Source organism: Sinocyclocheilus grahami, unplaced genomic scaffold, assembly GCF_001515645.1.
Source record: "Sinocyclocheilus grahami isolate Dianchi unplaced genomic scaffold, SAMN03320097.WGS_v1.1 scaffold42.1, whole genome shotgun sequence".
Classification (NCBI taxonomy): Eukaryota; Metazoa; Chordata; class Actinopteri; order Cypriniformes; family Cyprinidae; genus Sinocyclocheilus; species Sinocyclocheilus grahami.
In genome coordinates this window covers 1,579,648-1,606,332 of record NW_015505221.1, presented here as the reverse complement: position 1 = coordinate 1,606,332, position 26,685 = coordinate 1,579,648, and the positions used below count along the sequence as shown (strand labels likewise).

The following is a 26,685-nucleotide window of genomic DNA, read 5'->3' as shown; positions in this document are numbered from 1 at the left end:
AACGTCCACGATCTACAGTCATGCCGCTTATTAATGCAGGAGGCGGGGCTTCTTAGAATACGGGTGGGGGACAATATCAACATTGTTGGAACAGAGTAACGACGATATAGCAACTGTAATTTTATACAAACAGAAGGCAGGACCCTTCAATCGAAGGTAAAATACATTGATTCCTATCCTATTCGCTATATTGTCATATCGAACCTTAAAATAAGAGTCATTTCGATCTGTTTTAGGCCCATTTGCTGTTACATCACGATCCATGTTCGTCGCGTGCGTGTTAATAATACTTTTTAAATGCATCGATCTAAATGCGTTAATATGAAGTCAAGTAAGTGCATTTTAATTTTGCATTGCAAAAGCATCAATATTACACCCTATCAAGAACATGAGATTGTCGGCCGTACGCTGTGTCCTCAGCCAGAATATGTTGTTAACATCATAATATATAAAAAATAATGTATATTTTATAGACAGAATGACATTATAAAACAGCCTGCAGTGTTATACTTTGTCACGTGCATGATATGCTCAAGTTCACCACTGCATAAACATCTAGATATGAGTGATCTTTCATGACTTGCACTGTAATTCACTACATTTCTTTCTTTGAAGGCAGGGCAAACCATGGGGAAGTCTCTGTTTTCCTTGCCAAAGCAAAAAGAGGAGCAGGAGAACCTGACTGAAAACACAGAGTCTCCCACTGAGGACAATAAACATGACGTGTCACAGTTTCCATATGTTGAATTCACAGGCAGAGACAGCATCACCTGTCCTTCTTGTCAAGGGACGGGGAGGATACCTAGAGGTGAGAACAGATCCGTCCATCCATCACTTTATATGTAATATGAACGTATAGCTGAAACAAAATGTTTAACGTTAATACATTGGTCTTTATCTCAGTGGCATCAATAAATTGCTTGAATAAATCATTATTTGGACTTGTAAAAATGTAATTATGTGTACTTCCTATCCTGGACTTTCTCACAGACCAAGAAAACCAGCTAGTTGCTCTGATACCATACAGTGACCAGAGGCTGAAGCCAAGACGAACGTAAGTTAATTTTAATATCCATTTCAAATCAGCATTGGATATATACTATATTTTATAACTGACTGTATATTCTTGCGCTATCACAGGACATTGTACGTGTCTTTATCAGTCGTTCTGTGTCTGCTACTTTCTGGTTTGGCTGTATTCTTCCTGTTCCCTCGAGCTATTGATGTCTCTTATGTTGGGGTGAAGTCAGCCTACGTCACATACGACCGAGACCAGCGGATCATTTATCTAAATATCACGGTAATATCTGTAGCAAACCCTTTTCATTTGTATTTCAGGCTTGTTGATCAAAAATACCTGTTTAATTTGTGATTCTGTTCTTTGTGTGGAGGGATTGGACTTGATAGTGAGATCAGATGGGACTTTTGGCAAAGTCAGGGTATTTTGTTAGTTTTTGTTGCCGTGTTTTTATTTAACTGTAAGAAATAAGAGTATTTTTTTTGTCATTCTCAGAATACCCTGAACATCACCAACAATAATTACTACCCAATACGTGTTGCCAACATCACAGCACAGGTGCAGTTCTACAAGACTGTTATCGGAAAGTCTGTTGTCAGTAATGTCACCACTATCACCCCCCTGGATATGCGTCAGGTACATGTTAATTCATTCAGATATATTAATTAATGAATAATAATTTTATGTTAATACATATTTCAATAATACTATTTTTCATTATAAGCCCAAAACAAATTATCTGTTCAATTTTACCTTTGTAGTAATTATATAATGAGTAATTTATTGAAATATGTATTCATATAAAATTATTTGTCATATAATATATGTTATAGTATGCTGCTCTATAAACATATAAAATATAATAAAAGTGTATAATACAACTGTACTAATCCATGTCCTTACTGTATCAAATTTGTATTCATGGTGAGGAAAATCACGTCAGTTTAGCACTTTAAGATAACCGAAATAAATAAGTGACCTTTATCCTCCCAATAAGGCTGTTTGATTTAGTTGCATGAATTTGTAATCTGAGTTCTTCTCAATGTGTGACCCTGGAGCACAAAACCAGTCTTAAGTAGCACGGGTATATTTGTAGCAATAGCCAAAAATACACTGTATGGGTCAAAATTATTGATTTTTCTTTTATGCCAAAAATCATCAGGATATTAAGTAAAGATCATGTTCCATGAAGATATTTGATCAAAACTTAATTTTTGATTAGTAATATGCATTGCTAAGGACTTCATTTGGACAAATTTAAAGGCAATTTTCTCAATATTTAGATTTTTTTGCACCCTCAGATTCCAGATTTTCAAATAGTTGTATCTCGACCAAATATTGTCCAATCCTAACAAACTATACATCAATGGAAAGCGTATTTATTCAGCTTTCAGATAATGTATAAATCTTAATTTTGAAAAATTTACAATCTCTTAGTTCACCCAAAAATGAAAATTCTGTCTAATTCCTCGCCCTTGTGTTGTTCCAAACCCGTAAGACCTTCGTTCATCTTCGGAACACAATTTAAGATATTTTTGATGAAATCTGAGGGCTCTCTGACCCTCCCATAGACAGCAAGGTAACTACCACGTCCAAGGTCCAGAAAAGTACCAAGATGATCGACAAAGTAGTCCGTGTGACATCAGTGGTTCAACTGTAAAGTTACGAAGCTACGAGAATACCTTGTTTTGTTTTTTTCTTCCCCACATTTTCGTCTCTACTGCATCACTTTGGACGCGCGTTCACGACAGTACCATGACGCGAGCGTGTGGCGGCGCTGGCGCTGACCCAGATCCGGCGTGATGACGTCATTACGGCGGATCTGGGTCCGCGCCGCCACACGCTCGCGTCATGATACTGTCGTGAACGCGCGTCCACAAGTGGAGTAGAGACGAAAATGTGGAATAAAGTTGTTATTTTTGTTTTCTTTGCGCAAAAAAAGTATTCTCGTAGCTTCGTAACTTTACAGTTGAACCACTGATGTCACACGGACTACTTTGTCGATCATCTTGGTGCTTTACTGGACCTTGAACGTGGTAGTTACCTTGCTGTCTATGGGAGGGTCAGAGAGCCCTCAGATTTGATCAAAAATTTCTTAAATTGTGTTCCGAAGATGAACAAAGGTCTTACGGGTTTCGAACAACACGAGGGTGAGTAATTAATGACAGAATTTTCATTTTTGGGCGAACTAACCCTTTAAGACCAGTTTTGTGGTCCAGGGTCACATATGTGTAATTACTTAGACTGTTATAACTGTTATCAATGTCAATGTTTCATTTTTAGGTTGATTACACTGTTCCCACCATCATAGCAAATGAGATGAACTACATATTGTGAGTATTTGCCAGTCAGGTGTTATATTATAATAAAACTTTTATAAAGACAGTTTATCTTACTGATTGCGCATCTGTTTTTACAGTGACTTCTGTACCATGCAGTCAATTAAAGTGCATAACATTGTTGTCATGATGCAGTAAGTATTCTTTAATGAAAAATCTGATTCATTTAAGAATCGTTTGTTGAAAGAGTTTATGTAAAAGAACAGATTGAAAAAATATTTAGAAATGTTTATTTCGAAAAATGTTACTGTATGCATTTTTTGTTATTGTATTCAGTGTATTTCTGTTGAAAAGAATGGTAGATCTTTATTAGATAAAAGAATCGTTAACCAAACTATTATAATATTATATAATAAATTAATATTATATAAGAGCATTTCCATTTGATTGATACTATGTTCTCGTCTCTCCAGGATGACTGTAACTGTCTTGTACTTTGGCCACGTTGAGCAGGTGTCTCAGGAGAAGTACCTGTACGTGGACTGTGGCTCAAACACCACGTCTTCACGTGGACACATGAGTGTGATACAGTGATGCCCCTCCGTATGACCCACAGTCCCTCATGTTCCCATGTCGTGAAACAAAAGCTTGTCCTGAGTGTTACAAATGGCAGAAGATGAAGTCTGTACTGTAGGGTGACAACGTCAGGATTGATCAGCAAGTTTCAGCCAGAGCACTGATGTCTTTCTACACCATCATTATCGATTCTTTAGCACAGCACTGAAGGTTTTGCTTGGATAGACAGAAGCACTTTAGTACATTTTGGGAGAAGGGATGACAGCAGCAGCAGAATATTTTACATAGAGCTGCAAACACTCAAACCACTTTGACTACTCCATTACAATTTAATTTTTTCTTGTGCGTTTGTTTTGTTAAACAGTTAAACATGTTAAACAGTGTGCTGCAATTTCCATTCATTCATGCTCATTTACTTCTTATTTAGCTCTTTGCGGAGCAGGCACTCTTTTGATTTTTTTGGACTATGGTGTTAACATACAACAACATGCCAGCTTTCAGAAGTTCATGAGTTTATGGGAATTTTGTATTAATCCATATTTTGGATTTTCCAACATCTAAGACTGCAGTAATTAAAAAAAAAAATCCACAATTTCTGTTCTAAGGGAATGCTCAGAATGAAGGTCTAAACTACGTTTAAAAAACAAACTAAACAAAATTAAGTGAACCGTTCTGAGGCCAGTACAATGTGGAACATGAATCAGTTGTCATAATAAAATGTATATTAAAATAAATATAAATTTACCTCAGCAGGAACCTATGGAATACCATATTAGTTAAGAAAAAATGGAATAAAAAAAGAAGGAAGGATATTAATTTTTTATTATAAAAATGGACTTCTGTTAATTGTTCTTAAAGCATTTCTTTTGTCCTATTTTAGTCAAATTCAACCATAATTTTTTTCGTGTTGGTGTAGATCATTGATAGCTTAGATGTTTCTCGTTCACTTTAACCCTTTAGCTTGTCTTGTTTTGTTGGAATGGCACTTTTAAATCAAAACCTTTTTAAATGGTATTTTATTTAAATGTTATTTTAGGGAAAGGATTTATCAATAAATGAAATTTCTTTGACGAAATTTGTGTCCATATATATGTTTTTCTCAGGACACTGGCGAGAGCACGTTTGATTAAAAATCATAATATTTATTTATTTCTATCTTATCATATTCATGGTAAATCAAGGCATGTAAACATCACATGCTCTTTGTTTCATAGGCCCATTAAAGTTGAACCAGAAGGAGCTGCTGTTCTGGAACATGAGAGAAAGTGAGTAGGAACTTTTAACAGATGTGCAGAATCGTTTTTTCCTTCAGAAGAACATGTAAACACTGCACGTACGCACAGCACATTGAGAACACAAATGCATACACTCTTAAAAATAAAGGTGCTTCACGATGCCATAGAAGAACCTTTTTGTCTAAATGGTTCCATAAAGAACCTTTAACATCTGATTATAAAAAGGTAAGAAAGAGATGGTTCTTTAAAGAACCTTTGACTGAATAGTTCTTTGTGGAACCAAAAATGGTTCTTCTATGGCATCGCTTGAAGAACCTTTTGAAGCACCTTTATTTTTAAGAGTGTACACGTACCATTTGTGCTTGAACATTTCGGTTTATTACTAGGTAACTGCTGAACTTTCAAGAAACTATTTACCCACCTAAGATGTAAAAGTACCATGGCCTTAACTGCTACAGACTTTGGTGGTGGACCACCCTAGGGGGACACAATGCCCCAATATTAATAGTTAAATAAATGGTTTCAACCCCAAAACTCCAGATGGTTTTCTATTCCTGTATTGAGGTACCATATCCTGTATGGACCCATCTTGTGGAATATCGCAGCAGCAATCAAACTTTTCTCTACAAAACAAACATTTGGTTTTATTTATTTTTCAACTAAAAGCAAAAGAGACTTGACTATATTATTAATAAAAAGAGTAATGTGCTATTTCAGTCTAACCCACAAAGTAATCGGATATTAAATAGACATTGTTTTTATTTATTCAGTGCTTACTAATTTAACTCACCATAACATGAACACTACTGTAATTTCAGGCAGATAGAGGTACAATATGCCCTGTTACTTACTGAACAGTCTGGAAGTGTCACATTCATCATATGCTGGAGTCAGGCTTGCCAACAAAGCATTTAACAATGATGACTAAAAACAACAAATAACTAAGCATTAAAAATCTACCTAAATTCAATTTTAGTTCATATACATAGTTGAGAGAGGGAAATACGTTAGCTGTGGTCTGAAAACTTGGAGCTGGAATTTCATTGAGGAGGAGGAAAATTCTCAGGACATCTGCAGAATCTGTTTCCCCCATTTCCTGGGATCTGCAAAGTGAATAAAATATATGAAAGGACAATTTTTTTAAGCAACATAAGACGCAACTGGACTTCATAAAAACTGCAGATAGTCACTATAGCTGTTAGAAATTATGCTATACAGCAACATTTTAATGTGTTGTTGTCTTTTCACTTCTCTTATGGTCCCAAAACATATTTGGGCACACATAAATATGCTTTATATATATATATATATATATATATATATATTATATATATATTATAGACACACACACACACATATATACTGTATATATACTGTATGTATATATATATATATATATATATATATATATATATAAACACAATAATTTTTGAAAGAAAGAAAATTATTTTATTCAACAAGGATACATTAAATTGATCAAAAGTGAGAAAGTGTGTTACAAAAAATTTCAATTTAACATACATGCTGTTCTTTTGACGTTTCTATTCATCAAAGAATTCTACAAAATTTCAGCTTTGCCATCACAAGAGTAAATCAAATTTTAAAATGTATTAAAATAGAAAACAGTCATTTTAGAAATAAGAAATCAAAAGAAATAAATGCCACTTGATGTCAGAATACCATTTGGGACCACTTGGTGATGAAGTTTCAGACAGCCATAAACCACAGACAATGACACACACTCGTCTAAACACACACTCTCTGAGCATGTGTGTCTCTCAATCCTGTCTCACACATTCCTTAGATGGTACTTTTCCAGCTGTGTCTCCTTGCAGTACCATGCCTGTCCAATAGATGATCACAGTGAAGTATGCTGTCCAAACATACATTCACCAGCAATCTCAGTCCTTCTGGATTCTTGTAAGAGTGTGGTTTAAAAATGGCAGTGCTTTGCTGTACATCCATGCAGCTCTTGCTAGCGGCACTGGCCTCTCTGGCTGGGATCTGTTTGGGAGGGTCCGATGGGCCCCGTGGAGTGGCTCTTCCTTTTGTCTTTGACCCCAAAGCGACGTGCGACCCACCTTGCAAACATGCCGGGATTTGCATCCGAAACAACAGCTGCTTCTGCTCAAGAGGATATGAGGGAGAAACCTGCCAATATGGTGAGGTTTCAAGATACTTGTTCTGCAATGTATTTGAATGGAAAGTGTGTTTGTGTATGTGCGTGCGTGCGTGTGTGTGTGTGTGTGTGTGTGAAACTTGTGCTTTATATATTTAATTGGCCAAAACTCACATGATTTGCATGTTGATTTCAGCTAACTGTTATCCAAAGTGTAAAAACGGTGGAGAGTGCCTTCGACCTGGAAAATGCAGATGCCATTCAGGATTTGGAGGAAAATACTGTCACAAAGGTAACTGTGAATTAATTTCCATTAGGTTTTTAGTAGTTGTTTGCAAGTTGAACCCTAAAAAATTAATAGTCAAGAATTTTTTTTTTTGGAGTCCATCAACACAGCTTTTAACTTATGCATATGTGTTGTCTGTGTCTGTGTTTGTGTTTGTGTTGTGTTTGTCAGTGGTTTGTGATGGTGGCTGTTGGAACGGTGGTGAGTGTATTGCTGTGAATGGAGAAGCAAAATGCATCTGTCCCTCCAGCTGGACTGGCTCCAGATGCCAAGACGGTGTGTTGATCCCATATTGTGTTATTTACATTGCACAAATTCATAAAGTCAGTTGTTGCACTGAAACAGGGGAATAGAAATAATCTGAAAAGGGAAACACATGAAATCAGCCTCTCTTCACAAAATGAGAGTTGAAGAATATGTGATATCAATAAATAACTTTTATGATATATAACTTTAATAATTAAAATTGTAACATGGCAAATTTTCATAATAAACAGAAGAATGATATAATTGGTTCTGACATAATTGGTCAGTCAGTGTTTCTGTTAAATAGACTTAAAGGGGTGGTTCACTGTTTTTTTCTAGGCTTGATTGTGTTTATGGGGTGCAGTCTAAAGGCGGGCGTACACGGTGCGATTCTGAAGGTCGTAACGTCGTGAGCTCTGGCACATGTCACGATTGAGTTTATCCGAAAATCGTACGGAGGCAGTCACACACGACACGAATTTACTACAATTTTACAAACTCTGATGTAAGCATTACGTTTCGCGCCATTCATAAAAATATGGATTCTGAGGACGAAATAGTTTTCTTTGTGGCAGGCGGCTTGTGACGTCCAAAAAACAAACAAAAAAACAACGAAGACAAAGGACATGGCAAAGAGAATGGCTGAAAAGCAGGGACTTCTGTTCTTCCTAAACAACTCGAGGGAGTAGGCCATTTCTGAATTTCTGCTCATTTTGCCGGAAATACAGCAGGCATATTCATTCATAAAGCTGAATGGCAAATTTGGCACATTCGGAATAACAAATAAAAAATAGAACTGTATTATTAAACTAAAATTATTATAGACTATATGGTTTTTGTCATCTTTTGATTGGTCAACTTCAGATGGCTCGCCAAATTGTCTCGTTCAACCGCACATACAGTGGTGTGAAAAAGTTTTTGCCCCCTTCCTGTTTTTTTTATTTTTTGCATATTTGTCACACTTAAAAGATTCAGATCATCAAACAAATTTAAATATTACACAAAGATAATGCAAGTAAATACAAAATGCAGTTTGAATTTAAACCGACAGCATCCGATTTTTTTTGACATGTTTGAAAATTATCTAAAATTATCCCGAGAGAAAATAATCGCCTGCGAGCTCATACGACAGCAAAAATCGCACCGTGTATGCCCGCCTTAACATGTGTTAATGCTTCGTTTTTAAAAAAACGCAGAATTTTTCACGTAATTTACCTTTATTCCACACCGATCTGTCCCTTCTCTGAGAAAAGCGGTGATCATTTACTTCTTTTATGAAGCCCCTCCCTCAGAAATAGGCGATGGGCTCTGATTGGTTAGCTAGCCCAGTGTGTTGTGATTGGCTAAACCGCATCTAGTGCGCGTCTAAGCGTCCCGCCCCTCACCTCAGCGGCATGTGCTCCGGTTGTATTGTAAACAACGGCGTCGTTAATATTGCTTATCAGTTTGAACTTGATTGAGAAGCAGAGGATATTATTAAAGAGGATCGTGCAGAACCTGTGCAAGCACGGCTTTTAATGTTAGGCCTATGTTTTTTGTTTGTTGTTGTCTCATACTTTTAGATACGTTGTTATTTGCAAATGCTACTGCTTATGTTAGCTTTTAAAATACGGTTTTATCCTGAATAAAGCTTTAATACAGTACGGCAACTGCACGCGCAGCATGTTAAACCATGTTTAACACTTCTCATAGTTATGTGAAAATAAGTGTATAATTGGAACAGTTCATTGTTGGAGCTGAGCTGAATGAGAGAGAGAGAGAGATGCAGAGCAGGGCAACGCAATTTTGAAACTTGTGAATTCATTAGAATCGTTAGAAGACAGAATCGTGATTCATATATGAAGAGATTTTTAAGTGCACCTCTAGTTTTCTCTTCCTCTTCTCTAAAGCAGCGCAGCATGGCCTCGCCCCCTTTGCTGCCTTTTCCCGGGGGTGGGGTTTTTCTGGGTTTGTGATGTCACGAACCCAGAAAGTAACTCGTTGTAGTCCCCACCAGCCATTTTTGTTGGCAATAAACTGCCAGAATTTAAAAAGACGATATCTCCGTTTGCATTGAACTTTCAGCTTCGTAACTTTGCAGATATTGTTTATGCTCAAACAGCAACATTACACACTAACTAACGTTAAAAAAGTGAAATCGCAATCAACCACCCCTTTAAGAGCTTAAAAACTCACTAAATGTTAGCAAAAAGATGTTTTCATCTGCATTAACTTACTTTTGTCGAACATTACCTTTTGTCGCTTACGCCTTGTTGCAAAAAAAATGTAATTGTAAAAAGTGGAAATAAAATAAAATATAAATATTTGGTGGAAAACATTAACTTAATAAACTTAAACAATTACAAATGTAACCTTGGCAACTAACTGATATAAGTTTAAGCTGAAATACTAAAATAGCTCAAACTAAAAAAAATAAATAAAGCTCAATAAAAATATTAAATATAAAAATAAAAGCTAATTCAAAATATTAATAAATACTTTTAAAGTATATAAACAAAAACAAAAATTACACTGTTTCATGCAAATGGTTATTTTTTTTTCCATTTGTGTAACCTAATGTAATCAATATGATTCAGTGATATTAAAGAATTTTTTACATGAATACAACCAGTTAATTTAAATATTATTTAAATGACATGTCTAAGCTCTTAAATATATATATATATGCAGTATATATATATATATATATATATGTGTGTTTGTGTGTGTTTTTCAGTTATTTTTCATGAATTAATCATCATTTACATGTACACAGATGTTAGTGTGGTATCTGGCTCACATGTTGATCATTTGTCTCTGTTTCCGTAGCGATCTGTCCACAGGGATGCAGGAACGGGGGCAGCTGTGTGGCTCCTGGAATCTGCAGCTGTCCAGAAGGATGGATAGGTGGAGCCTGCCACACAGGTGCGTGACCACAGATTTATGAACAAGACTGTTCAAATGGTCTAGAATTACATTTTTGTAGTGCAGTTACTATTAATACTTTATTTAAATGATTTTGTAGGTGTGTAAATCCATAAAGAGTTTATTCAAACTTTAAAAATGAAACCATTTACCTCTCTCTGTTCACAGCTGTGTGTAAAAAGCCGTGTCTGAATGGGGGGAAGTGTGTGTCTCCTAACACCTGTCGCTGTCGAGCTCCGTTCTCAGGCCCACAGTGTGAAGAGAGGAAGAAGCTCTTCTGATGTCAGAACACTCTGACCTCTGACCTCAACAGTCCCTCAAATTGGTGCTAAAGTTACATGTTTGTTTGTTGAACCCTAACTGAACATGTGAGAGTATGATGTGTTTTTTATATGTGACCCTGGACCACAAAACCAGTCATATGAATCAATTTCCATGTATGTTTGTTAGGATAGGACAATATTTGGTCGAGATACAACTATTTGAAAATCTGAAATCTGAGGGTGCAAAAAAATCTAAATACTGAGAAAATCACCTTTAAAGTTGTCCAAATGAAGTTCTTAGCAATGCATATTACTAATCAAAAATGAAGTTTTAATATATTTACAGTAGGAAATTTACAACATATCTTCATGGAACGTGATCTTTACTTAATATCCTAATGATTTTTGGCATAAAAGAAAAATCAATAATTTTGACCCATACAGTGTATTTTTGGCTGGTTTTGTGGTCCAGGGTCACATATTAACATTGTACATTACATTATGACTTTTTTATTATTAAGTAGTGTAAGATAACTGTTGAATTTCTTTTAGCGTATATTACAACTAATTAAATATAAAGTTAAAATCAAAATTGTGTGTGTGTAAACTTGATTTAAAAAAAGCAGAAATATGATACATTTCCATTTTTGTTTTTGACCACTTCTTTTTATTGGGAAGTGACACTAAGATCCATTTTTATGACTTCAAATGTACAGAATTTTGGATGTCATATACTGTTTTATTCTTCAATGCAATTGGTAATTTGACAGGAACGTATTTTATTAATATCATAAAATGTGCACACTGTAGTACATGACAAAAAATGAATCATTGTCTGAGCTGTGTAAGAGATGCAGACATATACCCACATACACATACAGTATAACACTCTTGAAATACTGTACTAATCTAATACAGGGTCTAAGAAAAAGTCTGTTTACTAAAAGGCTGGGCACTAATGCTTACACACACACAAACACACTCACACACACCATTCATTTTTTACAGAGTGATAAAGTTGTCTTCAATTTCAGATCTTCATCACCTAGTCTGTAAATACAAAGTTTACAATCGGTTCATCTTTATGGCCATAAATGAAGTCAAAAATGTATTTACAAAGATCATTTTAAAGATGAAATCAATGATGGCAATGCTTCTGGGAAATGCTTACTTTGGTACCACAGGAAGGTCCAGTGTAACCTTGACGACAGTGACAGAAATTTGGAAACACACATCTCCCTCCATTGAGGCATGTTTGTTTACAGATCGCTGTTAGGAAAATAATCAAATAAAATACCGAAATTAATATTCTTCAATCCAAAGATCAAACTATACCTTAACAGTAAGAATATGATCAATGTGACCTCAATACACTGACAAGACGTGAGAATTCATTAAGAGCATTTAGTATTCATCAGGACTTACGAGTTTGGCACTTCAGACCCTCCCATCCAGCTGGACAGTGACATGTGTTCGGCCCCACACACTCGCCACCATTTTTACATTTCTGTAAACATGCCGCTACACATACAAAAAAGACTAGGTTATGTTGCAAAACAGGGCTTTTGTAAATGTGTACCAACAGAAACTGGCACATTTATGTACAACATATACTACTGTTTAAATGTTTATGGTCAGCTTTTGAACAGTAGTAGTAGTAGATAAAAAAGATACTAAAGACTTATTATGTTACAAAAAATGCTATTTCAAATAAACGCTGTTGTTTTGAACCATTAAAGAATCCTGAAAAAAAAAGCCAATTTGATCAAAAATGTTAAGCAGCACAACTTTTTTTCATCGATAATAAAAAATGTTACTTGAGCACTGAATTGGCATATTAGAATAATTTCTGAAAAATCATGTGACACTGAAGACTGGATTAATGGCTGCTGAAAAGAAAAATAAATTTTGCCATAGGAATAATTTTCATTTTAAAACATAAAATAGAAAATAGATTAATAGAAAACAGTTACTTTTAACTGTAATAATGTTTCACAATATTACTGTTTTACTGTATTTTTGATCAAATAAATGCAGCCTTGGTGAGCATAAAATACTTCTTTTATTTTTGCTCTTACAGATGTTGCCCAGATGGACAGGAAAGTGAAGTGAAAGTGAAGTGACATGTGGCCAAGTATGGTGACCCATACTCGGAATTAGTGCTCTGCGTTTATCCCATCCAAAGTGCACACACACACACCGTGAACACACACATACCATGAACACACACGTGGAGCAGTGGGCAGCCATTTTTGCTTCGGCGCCCGGGGAGCAGTTGTGGGTTCGGGCACCTCAGTCGTGGTATTGAAGGTGGAAGAGAGCGCTGTGCATTCACTCCCCCCACCTATAATCCCTGCCAGTACGAGACTTGAACCCACAACCTTTGGGTTACGAGTCCGACTCTCTAACGACTTCCCCGGTGTGTTTGGACCGACACCCTTTTTTCCGTTGTTCATGCACATGGGGTCACACACACACCTAAAAGCATCGCATACACATGTTCAAACATATAATATGAGAGAATGCATGCTGGATGTAGAAACAAATCACAAAAACAGAAATCTAGATTCTTAAGAAAATGACTCCAATAAACACTCACTTTTCTGGCATCTCTTCCCAGTGTATCCTTCAGGACAAGAGCACACATTATTTCTCATGCACTGGCCTCTGTTTTTACAGGGTAGATTACACAGAGCTACAAAAAACAACACACAAATAAATAATAATCACTTAATTAAGGCCGTTTTTATTAATTGTACAGCATTATTTACATGAAATAAAAATAGGTTGTACCTATCTGGCACTGTGAACCATAGAAGCCACTAGGACACGCACAGATGTTTGGTTTGATACAAGTCCCTTCGTTTAAGTACAAAGGCTTACAGTTGGCTGTGAATGAAACCAAACCAAGGATTTTATTATAATCACAGTTATTATAAGGATAGTCCATACAAAAATAAAAAACATTTACTCACCCTCATGTCATTCCAAACCTGTATGACTTCTTTTTCATTGGTGAAACATAAAAGAAGATATATTGAAAAATATGGTAAACAAACAGTTTCGGTTCCCATTGACTTCGATACAGTGGAAGCCAAGGGGAACTGAAACTATATGATTACCAATATTCTTCATAATATCTTCTTTTTTGTTCCACATAAAATAAATGCATACAGGTTTGAGGGTGAATAAATGATGACAGAATTTTAAAGGGATAGTTCACCCAAAAATGAAAATTACCCCATGATTTATTCACCCTCAAGCCATCCTAGGTGTATATGACTTCCTTCTTTAGTATGCACATTTTTTAATGTAACTCCGATTGTATTCGTCTGAAAGAAGAAAGTCATACACACCTAGGATTGCTTGAGGTTGAGTAAATCATGGGGTAATTTTCATTTTTGGGTGAACTTTCCTATTAATTTTTGAGAAAATATTTTTTTTTACAGACATTTGTGATCAAAGGATGAAACGGCGAACCTGGGTTACACGTTGGTCCGTACCAGCCGGGTTTACACTTACAGACATCAGGTGACACGCACTCCCCACCATTTTCACAATGTCTGTTACACACCACTGAAAACACACAAAGGCAATGGCACACAATCATTATGAACAAAATTAGAAATTTGTAAATGTCTGCTCACTAGTTTCACATCTTGGCCCCACGTAGCCATAAGGACAAGTGCAGTGATTTCTGGACAAACAGCGGCCACCATGTTGACAAGGCGGGTCACAGCTGGCTGAGAGACAAGATAAAACATTTTTTGTAAATTTATATAATATCCTCTAAAATGCATATTATGTAAAGCTGTAAAGAAAATGGTTATACATATGAATCTGTAAATGTCAGCGTGCAGTAAGGTACTAAAGACAGAGTTCACCTTCCTCACAGGTGGAGCCGTTGTACCCTGCAGGACATTCACACACATTGGGCTTCACACACTTCCCTTTGTTCTTGCAGTCTGGTCGGCACACAGCTGATGGAAGAAGACATAACTGGTGTGTGACTTTGAAATGAGTCATAATAACAAATCATAATTAAAATGAGTAATCGAATCTATAAATGTCTGCCAAGCTAAATGAACTGACCGATGTGGCCCTCTTTACAGGTACAAGTGTTGGGCTGTGAGCACTCCATATTCTGACCACAAGGATAACGACACACGGCTACACACGCACACACACAGGAAATGTTGAAATTATGTTAAAACAATCCTTTTGATAAATTCATTATATTAATAATATTTGAAGGTCAAGATCACAAAAATTCTTGTGCTAAAGTCAACAGAAAAAATAGAAAATATATTTCGCAAAAAAAAGAAAAAATGATCCTTTATAATTTTGTGACATTACTTACATGTAAAGTTATGAATATTTTCCTTATTATTCATAAAATATTAATAAAATAATAAATGCATTTGAACGATAAAAATACTTGGTAACACTTTATTTTAAGGTGTCTTACTATTATAAAAATAGTACTAAAATACTTACTATTATAATAACAATTAATTATGCATAATTACATGCAAGTAACCCTAAACCAAACCATATAGTAAGTACATGTAGTTAATTCATATTACTCAGTACTTATATGTATAATTACACTGGAACAAGGACACCTTAAAATAAAGTGTAACCAAATACTTTATAGATCTTGGTAGGCTGGATTTAATGTACTGAATTTTATTTTATTTATTTACTTTTTTAACTTTATTATTGTTTTATATTGAAATATGACCCAGACAGTTTTAGGTATTTTCATGAGAATCAACTATAATAAAGAACAATAGACCATAATGCAAAACATAGGCTAAATTAAAATGTTGCCGATTAAATTAGAAGTAACAAGACAAAGGAGGTTGGAGCCATTTATAAAAATGTTTAAAAAGTAATTTTCATCACAAAATGCTACACAAGATACAAAAAAATTTAGTATAGTGTAAATTTTTGTCTTTTGTCTGTTGTTAAAATAATAGTACTTATGTGAGTGTGAAAATTGTTTCTAAATGTCCACAGGGCTAGAAGTGCCCACAGATGAAGAAACACCCGTGATTTGCAAAATTGATCTTACTTCCTGTCTGAATAGAGAACCAGAGGGTAATATTGCCTGTAGCCTACATCTTTTAAAGAAAATATGGCTGTTTTTGCTCTTCTGTGACATAATCCACAAGTTATGGCTCTGCTTATGGTGACCTTACTGAGCATTAATTTTTTTTTAAGGCAGCTCACATGTGCAGGCAATTCCATTTCCTTTATAGCCGTGTGGACAGTTTCCACATCTGAAGGAGCCAGAGAAAGTGGCTTCACACAGTACTCCAGAGAAACACGGGGAGTCCGCACAGGTCCTGTTGTCCTCGGCGTGTTCAGAATTCAATTCTTCTTCATTCAGCTGATCCCTACTTGAACTTGCTTTTGAATTCGTGTTGGTCTGGTCCAGGGTGTGTGCAATAGACCATAATGCAAAACATAGGCTAAATTAAAATGTTGCCTATTAAATTAGAAGTAACAAGACAAAGGAGGTTGGAGCCATTTATAAAAATGTTTAAAAAGTAATTTTCATCACAAAATGCTACACAAGATACAAAAAAATTTAGTATAGTGTAAATTTTTGACTTTTGTCTGTTGTTAAAATAATAGTACTTATGTGAGTGTGAAAATTGTTTCTAAATGTCCACAGGGCTAGAAGTGCCCACAGATGAAGAAACTGCAAAATTGATCTTACTTCCTGTCTGAATAGAGAACCAGAGGGTAATATTGCCTGTAGCCTACATCTTTTAAAGAAAATATGGCTGTTTTTGCTCTTCTGTGACATAATCCACAAGTTATGGCTCTGCTTATGGTGACCTTACTGAGCATTAACAAGAATTATTCTTCACTGACTGTCCACTGCTGGGCTGCTTATATCAACATAATAATAATAAGCCAAAGTTCTACTCTGAGAAAGTTAAACACAGTCAGTTGTGATGCCTGTGAGACTTTGTGAAGGAATCACATAACCAGAGGCCATCTGTTAAACTGTCACTGACTGCTGCCTTTATTACAGAACGTCATAGGCTACAAAATATGCTTTAGCTCTATTAGTTAGTGCTTTACTGTTCTATAAATTATGTGATATTAAGGTTTTGTAGATGTTTAAGAGGATTAGACTTAAAATGGAAATCGAGAGAGTTGGTGTCTTTAAATTAGTTGTTTGCTGACCTCTGCTGGTTTTGGTACTCTGCTGGAAAGTACAATTTGAAATTTTGCATTAACTTGTCATAAAACACAAAAGCAACTTGCAAAATATTTAACATCAATTAAACAGGAATTATTTAGGTCAAAAAGCCAAATTGAGACTGAAAGAAATTAAATGATGAACATGTGCTATTTGTTGCAATTGCTAAAAACTTCAGAAGGCATAAATAGCTCCCCCCCCCCCACACACATTTTTATGGTCAGGATTATTTTTTATTAATTAAGATAACTGAAGATATGTCTCGTAGGTATTTCTTGCTATAAAATGTTCCGCAAAGTATTTCATACTTAAAGTGACTTTAATTCATAGTTTGATGGTTGCTAAGACGTCTCTTTGTTTCCTCAACAATGTCCCCACTGTGCTCTGTCCAGCACATGCAGAGTCTCTGAATGAGAACTTGAAACTCTTGCTGCTTGGCAACCTTGTTGTATCCAGTGCTCCATGCTGAGCTGGCTTTTAAAAAAATGTAATCAAACACAGCAATTTGAACTCTTTACTGTCTACTTTGTCATGGCTGAATGACAGCCTCTGCTGTAAGAAAGGTAAGTGATTTTAAGAATTCTTTCCTTTAAATTGTAAAGTTGATAGAAATAGGTCTTGCTCAAATCTTTATTTATTTATTTTATTTTTTCTTAATTTTGTTGTTGTATTATGTCTTATTATTAAAATAATATATGTTATATCATTTAGTCTATCACCTAAATCTAATCTTACGCCTACTTTTGCATATGTAATGCATTTGCATAAACTCTTCATTAAGATGAAATGGAATTTATGAGGTTGCTAATGAAAAGATTGTGTAACAATTTTATGTATTGTACATATCACTAAAAAAAATCGTATAATAACAATTTTCGATCAGAAATTACTTGTAAATTTCTCAAATAATTTCAAAGAATCTGCAAGTAACACACTGAATTAAATGTGAAATTTTAAAGTAGAAAGACTGAAATACTATTTTCTTGTGAAACGTAATCCAATAATCATTGTTTAATCTACAGTTTGTGTGTGGTTTGGTCTCAGATTATTGCTCTGAGCATAAAGATGTGGCTGATTCACAATGAATCTTCCTGAGCCTTTGGAAACTCCCATGTCTGTTGACCTCAGAAGAAAGCTGCTCTTTTCTGTGAGTCAAAACTTGATCTCAAGCAGGAGTTGTGGACTTGTCCCCCCACACCCAGTAGTTCCCGTTGATCCATGGAGCATAAAAGCCCCTGACTTTACCCCAAAACTGTACAGATCTTTGGGTTTGCCACAGATCAAGGGCAAAAACATTCATCTGGTTAAATCAAATAATAGTATGGAAGAAAAATCTTTTATTTTGGAAAAGATTAATGATGTTACTCCTTCGGTATTGCCTGGACTTGAGCAAAAGGGATGTAAAACAAGAACATTTATCACGTTCTACAAACCACCAGACTCACTAGAGTCAAAATTGTTGTTTGTGAGAGAAGGGATGTATCCAGTGGGGCCTTACAAAGATCCAAAACTTCATAACTTCAGACCTGTAAGTTTGTACTAAGATTATGGCTCACATTATCTGCATTATACTACATCAACACTAGATGACAGTCTTTAAAAGACATTTAAACACTCTTAATGCGATTGCAGTGTGCTGAGGGAATGCCAGATATGGTGACTTTTTTAGAAAAGGATCCTGGCTACTTGATCTTAAACTCTCAGTGCCTAAACGAAGGTAACATTCCTTTCATTAAGACATCATAATTAAAAACAGAGAGAAATATGAATGTTTTTTCAACACTTAAAGTTGGGTTGGCAAAAACGGATTGCCCTTGTCTTACCACTGTAATCAATATTTTAGTACTTCTCTAACAGTTATAAAATCCATTAACAAAGGTCAAATACTTTGTGGCTTGATTGCATTTTATTTCAATGTCTCCACAGTTACTGACAGCCATCCTAACCTGAGCCCTTCTCATAGACACAGCAAAATGGATGCTTTCAAACCAGCAGAGCTTAAATGGGACGCAAGGCTCGTACTACCAAAGATGCCATGGCCTCCAAAATCTGCTTCTTATACAGTGAGAACGGAGAGAACACTCATATTTATCTTACTGAAAAGACAATTTATTAACCTTTTTGGAAATATTTTACTTCCTGTGTTATAGAGGCATCGCCGCAGAAGAGGAGTATATAGTGCCTTAATGGACCGAGTTGAAGAAAAGTTGACCAACTCCTGGAGGAAATGAATCTGTTTTAAGACAAAAGAACGAATTTTGTGTTGTGGGGTGCAGATAAAGCTAGTTTAAACATCAATGTTCTGTTTTGTCTAATGAGTCCTGCTGTTTTATGGAGAACCCCACTTTATTGTAAACATCATTATTACACACTTTTCTTGCTTTTTTCAAGCCAATATAGTCAAGGGTCCACTCGAATGGTACAGTTTTGAAGGCTTTTTATTATTATAAGTGCTTAATCTTTCAGAAACCTTTTTTGGTCTGTTAGTGAAATTTTATATGCTCGTAATGTATTCACAATATGTTAGCTTTAGCTGCTTTCTCCATCTATTCCCATCCTCAACCTTGATCTTAAAATGCAAAAGATACTATAAAAATTACAGCGAATTATTACTTTCCACTGACTGCTGCCTTTATTACAGAACGTCATAGGCTACAAAATATGCTTTAGCTCTATTAGTTAGTGCTTTATTGTTCTATAAATTATGTGATATTAAGGTTTTGTAGATGTTTAAGAGGATTAGACTTAAAATGGAAATCGAGAGAGCTGGTGTCTTTAAATTAGTTGTTTGCTGACCTCTGCTGGTTTTGGTACTCTGCTGGAAAGTACAATTTGAAATTTTGCATTAACTTGTAATAAAACACAAAAGCAAAATATTTAACATCAATTAAACAGGAATTATTTAGGTCAAAAAGCCAAATTGAGAATGAAAGAAATTAAATGATGAACATGTGCTATTTGTTGCAATTGCTAAAAACTTCAGAAGGCATAAATAGCTCCCCCCCCCCCACACACATTTTTATGGTCAGGATTATTTTTTATTAATTAAGATAACTGAAGATATGTCTCGTAGGTATTTCTTGCTATAAAATGTTCCGCAAAGTATTTCATACTTAAAGTGACTTTAATTCATAGTTTGATGGTTGCTAAGACGTCTCTTTGTTTCCTCAACAATGTCCCCACTGTGCTCTGTCCAGCACATGCAGAGTCTCTGAATGAGAACTTGAAACTCTTGCTGCTTGGCAACCTTGTTGTATCCAGTGCTCCATGCTGAGCTGGCTTTTAAAAAAATGTAATCAAACACAGCAATTTGAACTCTTTACTGTCTACTTTGTCATGGCTGAATGACAGCCTCTGCTGTAAGAAAGGTAAGTGATTTTAAGAATTCTTTCCTTTAAATTGTAAAGTTGATAGAAATAGGTCTTGCTCAAATCTTTATTTATTTATTTTATTTTTTCTTAATTTTGTTGTTGTATTATGTCTTATTATTAAAATAATATATGTTATATCATTTAGTCTATCACCTAAATCTAATCTTACGCCTACTTTTGCATATGTAATGCATTTGCATAAACTCTTCATTAAGATGAAATGGAATTTATGAGGTTGCTAATGAAAAGATTATGTAGCAATTTTATGCATTGTACATATTACTTAAAAAATGGTTTAGTAACCATTTTCACTCAGAAATTGCTATTAAATTTCTCAAATAAGTACAAAGAATATGCAAGTAACACACTGAATTAAATGTGACATTTTGAAAGTTGATTTTCTTGCAAGTTGTACTCCAGTAATCTTTGTTTTATTTACAACTTGTGTATGGTTTGGTCTCAGATTATTGCGCCGAGCATAAAGATGTGGCTGATTCACAATGAATTTTCCTGAGCCTTTGGAAACTCCCATGTCTGTTGACCTCAGAAGAAAGCTGCTCTTTTCTGTGAGTCAAAACTTGATCTCAAGCAGGAGTTGTGGACTTGTCCCCCCACACCCAGTAGTTCCCGTTGATCCATGGAGCATAAAAGCCCCTGACTTTACCCCAAAACTGTACAGAGTCTTTTCTTTTCTTAGATAAACTGTCAAAACTTACAGAACAATATAAACAAAATGTTAGAAAGATTAATTCATTCATATAGCGCTTTTCTAGGCACTCAAAGCACTTTACATTGTCAGGGGGGATCTCCTCATCCACCTCCAGTGTGCAGCATCCACCATACCAGACGGCAGCCATAGTGTGCCAGAACGCCCACCACACACCAGCTTACTGGTGGAGAGGAGACAGAGTGATGAAGCCAATCAGCAGATATGGGGATTGTTAGGAGGCCATGATGATCAGAGGCACAAAGGGCAAATTTGGCCAGGATGCCGAGGTCACACCTCTACTCTTTTCGAAAGACATCCTGGGATTTTTAATGACCACAGAGAGTCAGGACCTCGGTTTAACATTTCATCCGAAGGACAGTGCTTGTTGACAGTATAGTGTCCCCGTCACTATACTGGGGTATTAGGACCCACACAGACCACAGGGTGAGCACCCCCTGCTGGCATCACTAACACCTCTTCCAGCAGCAACCTAGTTTTTCCCAGGAGGTCTCCCATCCAGATACTGACCAGGCTCAGCCCTGCTGAGCTTCAGAGGGTAACCAGTCTTGGGCTACAGGGTGATATGGCTGCCATTGTAATAATTACATTTTGTTTTTAAATGAATGAATTAATAAATAAATAAATGAATAATAGCCTATATCTTGAGAAATACAAACAACAAAGACGTAATAAATGCAGCAGTTTTGTAACTTTCTTATTTTGTATCTCTTTGCATATATTATGGGCGCATGACCTCTGTTGACCAATCATTTTAAAGGTAAACAAATGAGCTGCTGCTGCTGCGCGCTGGGGGTCGGTCAGTAGCGCGCAGAACAGAGCGAAGGCGTCAATGTCGAATGCCTGGCGTTTTCTAGCGAAGTATGAAGTCTGAACGGTAAGTTAAATGGGCGACTGTGGTAAGAGTTTAGTGTTAAACCGTTTAACTAACAATAAGGAATATAGGCTCCTCTGTAAGCAAGTTTTGTCTGCGCCTCATGATTAATTCATGTTGGCCCAGAACGCGAGCTGCAGTTCATGTGCTTTAAACAGTAATAATTACATTTTGTTTTTAAATGAATGAATTAATAAATAAATGAATAATAGCCTATATCTTGAGAAATACAAACAACAAAGACGTAATAAATGCAGCAGTTTTGTAACTTTCTTATTTTGTATCTCTTTGCATATATTATGGGCGCATGACCTCTGTTGACCAATCATTTTAAAGGTAAACAAATGAGCTGCTGCTGCTGCGCGCTGGGGGTCGGTCAGTAGCGCGCAGAACAGAGCGAAGGCGTCAATGTCGAATGCCTGGCGTTTTCTAGCGAAGTATGAAGTCTGAACGGTAAGTTAAATGGGCGACTGTGGTAAGAGTTTAGTGTTAAACCGTTTAACTAACAATAAGGAATATAGGCTCCTCTGTAAGCAAGTTTTGTCTGCGCCTCATGATTAATTCATGTTGGCCCAGAACGCGAGCTGCAGTTCATGTGCTTTAAACATCCACATATTTTCTCTTAAGATGTCGTCACATAGATTAAGTTTATACTTTCATTATATACGGATATAGTTAGTGTTTAGGTTGGAGAAATAGGATGTCTACATGGACTTTGGGTTCATTCAGAACAGTTTCGATTCGACAGGTGGACGCGAGTGACTTCCGGAGAAATGCCCTCGCGGCGTCAGCAGAACTCTGTTTATTGTTAGAGCACCCTATTGATCTGTTCCTAGGAAATATTGCATAATTGAGAGAAGCTTCATTTCTGAGCGGGTTGTTCCTGTGGGTTTACAGACTCCTATTCAAATTAATCTACTTTTTATATTCCTTATATGCTCGATTGGGGCGAATGCCACATTTCATTTATGCCAAACTATGAAATGTGCGAGATTCTATATCATATATTCTGAGACTTTGAGTTTTTAATGTTTCTATACCCTCTTAAATGTACTGTAAATATGTAGAAATACTATTTATTAATGTACACATTTAGGCACTGCTTTTAAATGTGGGGCAGAATAATAAAAAGAAAAGGTTAAACGTATGTTATTAAAATATTACAAAATGGCTTTATATTGCAATGAAAAATGGTAAACGTTGGAATTTAGTTACTACTGCAAGCCATGTCATATGAGCTTAAGGTGGTCAGGCTGGTTTTTGGAACATTGTAGCTGGTTATTTAGGGGTGTAAACTAGTAGTTTTCTAGCTCTAACCAGCAAGTTAGTCTCAGCCCCACCAGCTGGTAATCCATTCTTCATCTATTAGATTGATGATAAGTCGACCTTAAAAGCTGTAACTGTTGTATGATATGGTCTACGATAGCTCATAACAGTATGATTAATGATCATAATCTATCAGTGAAGTTATTAAAAATAACCTGCTTTACCTGAAAGTCTCATTTTGTTTGGCATGTAAAGTGGTACGTTTTTAAAACAGACCCTCGCACATAATTAATTGTGGTTTTGCAGCCAGGCAGATTGTATTAGATCATTCAAAAGCCATTTAAAAACCACCATATTTCTGTGTATGAACTTCTAGGCAAGCACTGGATGTGCATCTGGTATTTTGGACCTATGGAACATCATCCTAAACTCGTATTGTGTTTATACTCCTGAGAGAAATGGGGAACGGAATATCAGAGCAACCCAACTTTCTATCCAGTCTTCCGTTCTGTAATTCTCTTCACATCGCTATTCTGGGTCTGGACTTTGCAGGCAAAACGACGGTTCTGTACCGTCTGCAGTTCAATGAGTTTGTCAACACTGTCCCCACCAAAGGTTTCAATGCAGAGAAAGTCAGAGTACCTGTTGGGGACTCGCAAACAGTGACGGTTCACTTTTGGGACGTTGGCGGCCAGGAGAAACTGCGCCCTCTTTGGAAGTCCTATACACGCGGCACAGATGGCATAGTGTTTGTTGTGGACTCTTTGGATGCAGAGAGAATGGAAGAGGCGAAGACAGAGCTTTACAAAATCGCTCGATCCTCTGAAAATCAAGGAGTGCCTGTGTTGATTATCGCTAACAAGCAGGACTTGAGACAGGCCCTGTCACTGTCACAGATAGAGACCATGCTGGCACTCAATGAACTGGGACCCTCTACGCCGTGGCATCTGCAGTCCACCTGCGCCATCATTGGTGACGGTCTCAAAGAGGGACTCGAAAGACTTCATGACATGATCCTAAAACGAAGAAAGATGCTCAAACAGCAAAAAAAGAAAAAGTAGACCATAAATGCATTATATAAAAGGGGAAAAAAGGACAATACAAGTTGATAGTTGCAAACTGTCATTTTTATGTGCCCAGAGTTGGTTCGAACCGACAAGCACTTTAGTTGTTTACTTTCTTGTTTACTACTCTAGTTGTTTACTATCTGTCATAGACTTAGAAATATATAAACCTAATATAAAGATGTTTTATTACACTGCAAGGTGATTTGTGTTGAAGGTTTTATTCAGAATTTTTATTTGCAATAAAAGGGCTTTCTGTGTTTATTCTAAAATTGCCATATGTAATATTTTAACACGTATACAGTACGTCTGCCAAATCTTGTCATTTTAGGGTCAGGTATTAAGGTGTTAAAGGAATAGCTCACCCAGCAATGAAAAACCTGTGAATGAAAACCTATTTACGTTATTTTATGTTCATGTTGTTCCCTGAGTAATGACTTGAATTTCTTTTTTGTTTTTTTTTGCACAAACTATAGGGATGCACAATATCTGTATCATATCAGTTGTCGGTCAAGATTTTTATTGGATATTTAATTGTGCATGCTCTTTAGTTTACATTTAGATTATATTTGAAGTCATCTAATGCAGTGAGCATCAAGTTCATCTTTAAAAACACTCAAATTTAATAACACTGTTAAATGTAATCTTCAGCAAATCAATTGGAATATCAAGTTTTCATGCTGTACATTATAATGTTGTGGTTCTTAAATTGATTGATTTTAGTTTTTGTTTTATTTTATTTTTTTGGTATTAAAAATGTTGGTAAAGATTTTTAATATAGATTAAGCGATTATTGTCCATAATATTAAAATAATTATTAGCTTATTAGTATGGTGCAGAATTTAATATTGGTGCATTCCTAATTATATGCTATTAGAAAATGTGTAATGTACAGCACAAGTTATATGGATTGCTTTTCTGATATCTTTATGGTGCCTTTGTGGCACTTTTGGAGGATTAATGATTTAGTCCCTATTCATTGTAATTGTTTAGTCTTTTGTGTTTTACATATTCATGATTCACAGAAGTAAGTCATACAGGTTGGTGAGTAAATGACAAAAATGTTGTTTTTGGTTGAACTATCCCTTTAACACATTCCTTTAAAAAACAGCGCTTGGAGCCTTGTACCACCACATTCTTCTTTGGTTTAGGAATACTAAGGTGAGAATAAAAAGCAAATGCATCATACATTACTAAACCTTAGGCCCCTCTGTTCTGTTATCAGATTAGAAATGACCCTTCACCTATGATGCATCCACCTTTGCAGGCATCACAACACTGAAGGAGCTCAACTGGAGGGGATTTGTAGGATTTATCTGCTGTGTATCACATGCTCCTCTAAATTCCAGTCCTGCCTCGTAAATCCAGAGCGACTGGGACTCTTCCCTCCCCGTTCCATTGATGTCAGTAATGCTGAGCTGGGATGGTGACAGACTGGAAAAAATCTGCTGTGCAGTTTCCTTTCCCACACTTTCACTAGACTGATAATGAACTACAAGTCAATATCACACCTGCAGGTTTTGGAAACCTGTTGGTTCACTGTCTTTTTATCTCAAAATCCTGACTTTTTTTCCTCACAATTCTGACTTTTTTCTAGAATTTTGAGGTTTCATCTCGCAATTCCAACTTTTATCTCAGAAGTTCTCGGAACTGCTTTTTTTTTTACAACAAAATAAAAATAAAAGGTAATTGCGACCTTTTTATGTCGCAATTCTAACTTTTTTCTAGTGATTGCAAGTTTGTCTCACAATTCTGACTTTTTCTTCTCAGAACTGGGAGTCTAATCTTGCAATTCTGCATTTATATCTTGCAATTGTGAGTTTATGTATTGCAATTCTATAAGATTAAATGTAACAATTCTGAATTTATCACAATTTCGAGGAAAAAGTTATAATTGTGAGATGAAAAATTTTAAATTGTGAGAAGTTATAATTACCTTTAATAAAATTCCCATGGCGGAAACAAGCTTCCATACTAGGTTCACAGTGCAGACTTTATGCAAAATCTATTTTCCTGCAAACTTTTTTTTTGGAGAGAACAAACTTCTTTTCTCTGAACCACTGCTTGTAAAAGAATACAATGTAACAGAAAGTTTTTGTTTTGATGCATGGCATTTTTCTTGAAATTCACAATGCTTTTTCTTGCTTTTAACCAATTGTTGGTACTTCCACTGGTTAAAATCAATTTTAGCCTTTTTTTTTAAGGAAAACTATGAGCTTGTGTTCAGTTATCTCAGA

The 26,685-nt window shown here is 35.8% G+C and overlaps 4 protein-coding genes across 6 annotated transcripts; all 4 read left to right on the top strand.

The window, feature by feature from the left end:
• The first annotated feature begins 47 nt into the window (after positions 1-47).
• LOC107582242 (transmembrane protein 106B-like) lies at positions 48-4,458 on the top strand. 2 transcript variants are annotated; one of them, XM_016268004.1, is made up of 8 exons: positions 48-156; positions 620-808; positions 991-1,054; positions 1,141-1,300; positions 1,514-1,654; positions 3,302-3,351; positions 3,438-3,491; positions 3,771-4,458. In XM_016268004.1, exons 2-8 carry the CDS (start codon positions 628-630, stop codon positions 3,889-3,891), a joined length of 771 nt encoding a protein of 256 aa, XP_016123490.1. In that variant the 5' UTR covers positions 48-156; positions 620-627; the 3' UTR covers positions 3,892-4,458. The 2 variants fall into 2 exon arrangements, with proteins under 2 accessions (XP_016123490.1, XP_016123488.1); XM_016268002.1 differs by having other exon boundaries at positions 616-808.
• A 2,286-nt stretch (positions 4,459-6,744) lies between these two features.
• LOC107582297 (von Willebrand factor D and EGF domain-containing protein-like) lies at positions 6,745-11,073 on the top strand. The gene is made up of 5 exons (XM_016268063.1): positions 6,745-7,270; positions 7,424-7,519; positions 7,685-7,789; positions 10,568-10,663; positions 10,832-11,073. Exons 1-5 carry the CDS (start codon positions 7,048-7,050, stop codon positions 10,942-10,944), a joined length of 633 nt encoding a protein of 210 aa, XP_016123549.1. The 5' UTR covers positions 6,745-7,047; the 3' UTR covers positions 10,945-11,073.
• Positions 11,074-17,653: 6,580 nt separating this feature from the next.
• On the top strand, positions 17,654-19,377 carry LOC107582296 (uncharacterized). Its single transcript, XM_016268062.1, has 5 exons — positions 17,654-17,709; positions 18,191-18,674; positions 18,779-18,863; positions 19,073-19,209; positions 19,297-19,377. Exons 2-5 carry the CDS (start codon positions 18,228-18,230, stop codon positions 19,375-19,377), a joined length of 750 nt encoding a protein of 249 aa, XP_016123548.1. The 5' UTR covers positions 17,654-17,709; positions 18,191-18,227.
• Positions 19,378-22,012: 2,635 nt separating this feature from the next.
• On the top strand, positions 22,013-24,956 carry LOC107582295 (ADP-ribosylation factor-like protein 4A). Of its 2 annotated transcripts, none has more exons than XM_016268061.1 (2): positions 22,013-22,121; positions 23,761-24,956. In XM_016268061.1, exon 2 carries the CDS (start codon positions 23,843-23,845, stop codon positions 24,443-24,445), a length of 603 nt encoding a protein of 200 aa, XP_016123547.1. In that variant the 5' UTR covers positions 22,013-22,121; positions 23,761-23,842; the 3' UTR covers positions 24,446-24,956. The 2 variants fall into 2 exon arrangements, with proteins under 2 accessions (XP_016123547.1, XP_016123546.1); XM_016268060.1 differs by lacking the exon at positions 22,013-22,121 and adding an exon at positions 22,463-22,571.
• The last annotated feature ends 1,729 nt before the right edge of the window (positions 24,957-26,685 follow it).

Bases quoted from the DNA above. Each gene is read 5' to 3' on its own strand.
- LOC107582297 (XM_016268063.1), top strand. From the start codon at position 7,048: ATGGCAGTGCTTTGCTGTACATCCATGCAGCTCTTGCTAGCGGCACTG. The intron at 7,271-7,423 runs GTGAGGTTTCAA...TGTTGATTTCAG, and splicing joins GGGAGAAACCTGCCAATATG to CTAACTGTTATCCAAAGTGT. The intron at 7,790-10,567 runs GTGTGTTGATCC...CTGTTTCCGTAG, and splicing joins TGGCTCCAGATGCCAAGACG to CGATCTGTCCACAGGGATGC.
- LOC107582242 (XM_016268004.1), top strand. From the start codon at position 628: ATGGGGAAGTCTCTGTTTTCCTTGCCAAAGCAAAAAGAGGAGCAGGAG. The intron at 1,301-1,513 runs GTAATATCTGTA...TGTCATTCTCAG, and splicing joins TCATTTATCTAAATATCACG to AATACCCTGAACATCACCAA. The intron at 3,352-3,437 runs GTGAGTATTTGC...CTGTTTTTACAG, and splicing joins AATGAGATGAACTACATATT to TGACTTCTGTACCATGCAGT.
- LOC107582295 (XM_016268061.1), top strand. From the start codon at position 23,843: ATGGGGAACGGAATATCAGAGCAACCCAACTTTCTATCCAGTCTTCCG.
- LOC107582296 (XM_016268062.1), top strand. From the start codon at position 18,228: ATGAATCTTCCTGAGCCTTTGGAAACTCCCATGTCTGTTGACCTCAGA. The intron at 18,675-18,778 runs GTAAGTTTGTAC...ATGCGATTGCAG, and splicing joins AACTTCATAACTTCAGACCT to TGTGCTGAGGGAATGCCAGA. The intron at 18,864-19,072 runs GTAACATTCCTT...ATGTCTCCACAG, and splicing joins CTCTCAGTGCCTAAACGAAG to TTACTGACAGCCATCCTAAC.